Here is a 7,251-nt window from a genome sequence, read left to right as displayed (position 1 = left end):
TCTTTCTCTGCCTTTTTTTCTCTTATGCTTCTTCTTTTTACTTTTCTTCTTCTTCGTCTCTTCGCACATTCTTTCTCTTCCTCCTCTCTTTTTTATTTAATTATTTTTCTTCTTTTAGAAATTTTCATTTAAATAACTATTCTTAAATGAATAGTTATATTAGATATATTTCATAATTGTATTAAAATCATGAACAATACATGTTCAATACATATTTCAAATTTCACTCATTTTTTAGTGATATCAACCAAAATAATATAAGTAACACACTTGTAATACATTTTAATATAGGCACAATACATTTGTAATACATATTGCAAACATCGCTCTTTTTCTTAGTGATACAAATCAAAATATAGATATAATACATGATTTATCCATGAATAATACATATTGCACATTTCACTCCTTTCTTAGTGATACCAACAAGAATAATTTAGGTAACACACTAATAATACATTTATAAGATATGCGCAATACATTTTTAATACATATTGCAACCATCCCTCATTTTCTTAGCGATAAATCAAAATAATTTATAAGACACATATAATACATGCTTTATTCATGAATAATACAAGTTTAATTCAGTCTATAGGTTATTGTCTTGTCGTTCATTAGTTACGTTTTTCATTTATTCTTAATTTTTCTCTTCTAATTCAACTTTAGTATTGTGTAATACACTTTTAATGAAAATTTAATTCATTTTGTAGTTTATTATTTGTTACTATTAGATTACTTGTTTAATTTATTATTGATATAAGTTTAATTCACTCTATAGATCATTGGTTGGTCTTTCATTAGTTACATTTTTTATTCATGTTTAAATCTCTCTTCTAATTCAACTTTAATATTTGTGTAATACACTTTTAATATAAGTTTATTCATTTTGTAGTTTATTGGTTGATTTGTTACGATTGAATTACTTGTTTATTTCATTATTAATACAAGTGCTATTCAGTTTACTGATTACATAATGTTCTTTAATTTGTTATATTTTGCATTCATGTTTAATTCGCTTCTAATTCAACTTTAATATGTTTGTAATACATTTTTAATTCAACTTTAACTCATTTGACAATTTATTATGTTTCTTCATTTGTTACTATTAGATTACTTGTCTAGTTAATTCTTGATACAAGTTTTATTCAGTCTTCTAATCATCGATTGTTCATTCGTATGCTACATTTTGCATTCATGTTTATTTCTCTTCTAATTCAATTTTAATATGTGTNTGTGATTCATTGCTGTCATTTTGAGTTTATTGAAATTATCGAAGTTTGAGGTACCGCTACTTCTTTAATGGTTAATCCGTTTTATCTTGGGAGGAATTAATCTGCAACCTCGGGTGCTTGAGGGAATTAAATTTCTTAAGGACACACAGTGGGTTCTGTGGACTCGGATAGTTTTTTGTATTTTTCTTTTCATATTTTATTATTTCTGGTTTGCTAATCTGAATACAGGAGATAACAATTTTAACAATCTTGGCAGCAAAATCATTAAGAGAATTGGTTCTGCACAATTGAACTCTTATGCCTGTTTCATTATCTAGTGGGGTTGTGAATTGCAATTCTTTGAGAAAGATTTCTCTATCTAATGTAAGATTAGACGAAAACATGCTTCAGACTCTACTTAATAGCTGATGCGTTTACAAAATCCATGGCACGGCAACGGCATCAGTTTCTAGTAGGCAAATTGATGCTTCTTGATCCACCAACATCAATTTGAAGGGGGATGTTAGCATGATGGACAACTAAATGATTGTATATATTAATGTAATTATATAGTGATATAAATTAGCATGATCATATACATTTGTTGTAGAATCAAAGGAATAAATATTGCGATAGAATAGCTGATTTGGAGGGATAGGAAGGCGGATTTAGAGGGATTGAATAGCAGATTTGTAGAGATAGAATAGATGATCTTTAGGGATAGGAATAGCGGATCTTTAGGGATGTGTAATCTTTATTTTCTCTATATAATGGAAAGACTCTCTCACTTTGAGAAGCATTCAGCAGAAAATTGACAAGTGACACTTTATGTGCTACTCACCCGGTGATCCAATTTTAATTGTCATGTTGTGCTTTTCGAAAGTCAATTTGACTAATTTTCAAAGTTATAAGTAATTATTTTTTAAAGGGAATCCACCCAAGTAATTAATCCTATTCAAAAACTATACGAAAAGTACTATAAATTGCAATTTTTTGCCAATCAATATGATGAAAAAATACATTGTAAAATCTTAGTCAAAGATCTTATAGTTTGACTCTAAAAAGGAAACTATGACAATTAAAAGTGAACGGAGGGAGTATTAACCTTCTTAAAGTGGAAATAAAAACCTCTTACCCATTTTTTCACTAAATTTTTAAAGGTTTATTTGTTAAAATCTTTTTAAATTAAATTTTCTTAATTTCTTAAAAAAATTAAGTTGCGACTCTTTTCATAAATTAAATTTTCATAATTTCTTTTAAAAAAATAAGTTGTGATAAGTATCCACCCAGTGTCTGATATCCACATTGGGGTCCGACTAAATTTGAATTCGCACAGAAAAGTTCCACATTGTTGGTAAACCGTTTTCTAACAAAGGCGACTTGAATCCGAGACATCTAGTTAAGGATGAAGGAGTACTTACCACTCCACCACAATTCTCGTTAGTAAAATTGAATTGTCATCATTAAGTTGAATATCTAATACTTTTAACAATAAATCATTTCAACCAACAAGGTAGTCATCGTGCTATTTATGATTTAGCTAAGCAGTTTGCATCATTACAAAGGTAATTTTTTATTAGATTAACTAGTCTAAATTTTAAAAAGAAAAAGATAATGAGAAAAAAAAGTTATCATTTTTTTTTGTGTTGGTGATTGTCTGAAATTGCTTCAATGGTGTTGAAGAAGAGGGTGATAAATAATGACAATGAAGAGACAAGTGGTTAAAGAAGTCCTTATTTTTGATAAACCAAGTAAGAATCCTAAACAAACTTCATATAATTAATTTAGATTTCAAGTTACCTTATAATACTCTTTTTGTTATTTTTATTTAAATATTAATAATATGTGAAAAATACTTTATAATATTTCTAAAAATAATAGGACAATATAATTTTATTGTCCACTATCAGTGGATACTAGCTAATCTCTTATTATTTATATTGGTATTTATTAGTACATATTCACCTATTGAATTGATAAACATTTGTGTTAGTATACATTGAACTATATTCATATAATAAATTAGTGTTTGTATGAGTATCTTTATAATTTTGCATTAGTTTACATTCATCCCTATTCACCTAACAAATTTGTATACACTTCTTTTTTCATTATTATCCGGTCGATTGTATTCACCTATGAGGTTAAGGAAATCCCCATGCCTTAAAAGTTATGAAGAGTGCAATAATACATTCCGGCATATATTGTGAAGTATATGTAGATAATAAAATTCGCGTTGAGAAAACAATAATTAAGAATGGAAAAATATCGCAACAATCATTTTATTGATTTAAAGTGTGGGTGTTACAATCTCTATGATTCATCTGAATTCTCCTTTTCGGATATAATTCAAGGGCTCTTGAGCTTGATCTTGAATTTGTCTTGAACTTGAATTTTATCTTGATCTTGATCTTGAACTGGAACTTTATTTTGATCTTGACTTCTAGTTGAATTCAAGGGCTTCGAGCTTGATCTTGAATCCGGCGGTCTTGATCTTGATCGTTCTTGAACTTGAACTTTATCTGGATCTTGACTTCTATTGAATCCAAGGGTTTCGAGTTTGATCTTGAATCCGGTGGTCTTGATCTTGATCGTTCTTGTACTTGAACTTTATCTTGATCTTGACTTCTATTGAATCCAAGGGTTTCGAGTTTGATCCTTTATCTTGATCTTGACTTCTAGTTGAATCCAAGGGCTTCAAGTTTGATCTTGATCCAACGGTCTTGATCTTGATTGTTCTTGTACTTAAACTTTATCTTGATCTTGACTTCTAGTTGAATCCAAGGGCTTCGAGCTTGTATCTTGAATCCGGCGGTCTTGATCTTGATCGTTCTTGAACTAAATGCTTGAAATCTTGAATTTTTGAACTTGTAGAGAAATTTATGGCTTTTGATCCACAAGCTTTCTCTAGCTTCCTGTTAGAATTCTTGAACTTGTAGAGAAATCTGTGGCTTTTAATCCATGAGCTTTCTCTAGCTTCTTGTTAGAATTCTTGGTTGCTTTTCTGAATTATGAGGACCTCTATTTATAGTTTTAAAATAGAGGAGTTGTGATTGAAACGAGTCTCCCTTCGGCCAATCAGATTTAAGTGACATGACATATGGACTTTATGGAGCGGACTTTAATTAAATACATATTATTGAATTTAAATAATTAACTCAATTATATTAATCCATAATATTTATTTGGACTAATATCTTCATAAATTTAATAAAATCCGAATCATTTAATAAATTTTAATTGACTACAGTATCATGTATATATTCAGATATATTTGTGAAGTACCTACCATGTATACATTCCAATATAAAAATTCATTATTTGAATTCACCTAATAAGAATACATTTATTTATATTTATATTCATTAGTCCATATTCATCTAATAAGTTGATAAACATTTGTATTAGTATACATTGTATTGTATTTATTAAAAAAATTAATATTTGCATGAGTATCTTTATAATTTTGTATTGGTATACATTAATCCCTATTCAGTATTTACCTTACAAATTTATATACATTTGTTTCGTTATTATATATTAGTATAATATAATGGGTCATAGATATATGTAGAATGAGTTCTACACAAATTATGATATGTTGTATGACGTTAAAGACAAAACCTTTTGAATAAGGAAAAAGAAATAGGATTCCTTTAAATTATAATAGGGACGATAGGTCTCTTTTTTTTAGTGCCGTATTTGCAAAAAATAATTGTATAAATTTCCATTAACATTAGGGTTCTGATCCTTCACCATACAATCATGGCTGACTTATTGCCGGAATGTCTCATTCAAAAAATACTCGGTTTGCTTAGTCATAAAGAAGCAATCAAGATGAGCATTCTCTCGAAAACATGGCTGCAAGCGTGGTTAACTCTTCCCAAGTTGGAATTCACTGTTCTTTGTTGGGAAGGCTGGGAAGGCCGTACAAAGATAGTGGACACAATCATGGAGAGATATGAGAAGGGAAAAATTCCTATACAAAAGTTTGAATTATCACTGTTTTTTGCTGATTCTCCCGAACTTTTCCATCTGGTTGATAAGTGGCTTCTCATTGCACTTCAGAATGGTGTAAAAGAACTTGTACTTCACTTTACATCATACCGAGCGCCTATTTTAACAATCTTGGCAGCAAAATCATTAAGTGAATTGGTTCTGCACGATTGTATACTTATGCCTGTTTCATTATCTAGTGGGGTTGTGAATTACAATTCTTTAAGAAAGATTTCTCTATCTAATGTAACAGTAGACGAAAACATGCTTCAGACTCTACTTAATAGCTGTCCCTTGATTGTCTCTTTCATCCTTGAGAATTGTTCGGGGATGAAAGTTCTAAAGATCAAGTCGGATTCCCTAAAGGTCTTGAAGATTATACAATATTGCAAGATATGTGACATTGATGCTCCAAATTTGGTATCCCTTGACTATACAGGGAGTGAAATTCCGGAACTTAACATTGCAAGAGAGTCAAGCCAATTGAAGAACTCAAAAATCATTCTTCATTGTCTCCCCAGTTTCTCCAGTCTAATTAATACGGCATGGTTTTGTAAGTTGAGGAAGTTTCTATCAAATCCGTCCTCTTGTTCTGAAGTTAGCCTTTGTTTATTCGAATGCAATGAGATCAACATTACAGATTTGCAAATGGACCACATAGGTTCTACTGGATGGGTGGACATTTTAAATCTCAATATGCTACTGATGAATCAAATTGTAGAGTGCCCAACTTTTGTGTATGCGTTGCTATGGAGTTGTCATCCTAGGAGACACAACTTAATCTCATTTGATATTGAAACAGTTACACGCTTAATTGATTGTTTAATGTATATGAAGAATTCGAGTCATTCTACATATTCTCATGGTTGGAATAATCAATTAAAAGAAATAAAAGCTTTTGATGGAAAAAATCAGTTGCTGCAACTCAGAAGAGAGGAGCTTGCAAAAAGGATTACGGAGGGGGAGCAACCTTATTTCATATTAGATTGGTGATGGAGTTAAGTTGTCTCTATTTCGAATTGAATGCACTTATTCATTTCTAAGTTTATTATACTTAATTTGTCAGGATGCATTTTTTTTTGTTTTCCACATCTAGCTTTAAATTCTTGCAGTTCAGAAAATATGTAGTCTCATCTATTTTGAGGTGTACGTTATGAAATTGACAGTCTAATAACTTGTTATTTTCCTCGAGTGGTGAAGCATGCTGTAAATTTGTCCGAATTCAGTCGACTTTGAACTGAGCTTGAGCATGGTATATTTCTCTGTTTTCCTTCTTCTGAGATTATCGTAAGGAGTTTGAGGGCGTTTTCATTTCTCAATTATCATACTAACAGCACAACTTATTAGAGTATATATACCAGTTTTTGTATCACAATGAGGTACTTTGTACTTTCCTTTCAACAGCATAGGATGGGTGTATTAGAAGAACAATCCCCCTCCCTACATGTGCATTAACTTCATACTTCCCGCTGCTGGTTGTTAAATTTGACAAGATTCAAAGATGAATTAATGTGAAGATTTGGTAGTTAGGNNTTGTTAAATTTGACAAGATTCAAAGATGAATTAATGTGAAGATTTGGTAGTTAGGAAGATAATTCTTCATTGGTACAAAAGTCAAGATAACATCTTTTGTAGGTGAAATTTAGGTGAACCATAAAATGGTTTCACAAGGTAAATCTTGACATCTTGACACATTGTGATGTCATGGATGACATCAATAGGAAGAATTCACTCCTATAAATAGGTAGTTCCTAATTCATTTGTAACACACCTCTCACTTGCCTTCTCATCTTCAAAGGCATTTGATCTTCTTTCTCTCTTGTAGTATTTCACTTGTACTCTTTTGGAGTGAAATAAATATTGGTTGGTTGTGTCCGAGGAGTAGGCAAAAGAAAACAAAAGTTTGCCGAACCTCGTTAATTCCTGGTGTTCTTTTTATTGTTGTCTAATCTACTATTTATTAGCTACCTTTAGATATAGCAGTTTTGATTTCATCACTCTCTATATATTCGGCTTCCTCATCAATTGATATCAGAGCCAA

The 7,251-nt window shown here is 30.5% G+C and overlaps 1 protein-coding gene across 1 annotated transcript; it reads left to right on the top strand.

Annotated features, from left to right (window-relative positions):
• The first annotated feature begins 4,979 nt into the window (after positions 1–4,979).
• On the top strand, positions 4,980–6,247 carry LOC125870161 (F-box/FBD/LRR-repeat protein At1g13570-like). Its single transcript, XM_049550508.1, has one exon. The coding sequence runs from the start codon at positions 4,980–4,982 to the stop codon at positions 6,201–6,203; it is 1,224 nt and encodes a 407-aa protein (XP_049406465.1). The 3' UTR covers positions 6,204–6,247.
• The last annotated feature ends 1,004 nt before the right edge of the window (positions 6,248–7,251 follow it).

Source organism: Solanum stenotomum, chromosome 7 (genome assembly GCF_019186545.1).
Source record: "Solanum stenotomum isolate F172 chromosome 7, ASM1918654v1, whole genome shotgun sequence".
NCBI classification, from domain to species: domain Eukaryota; kingdom Viridiplantae; phylum Streptophyta; class Magnoliopsida; order Solanales; family Solanaceae; genus Solanum; species Solanum stenotomum.
The sequence above is the reverse complement of the archived record's forward strand: the minus strand, read 5'-3'. Positions and strand labels throughout refer to the sequence as shown.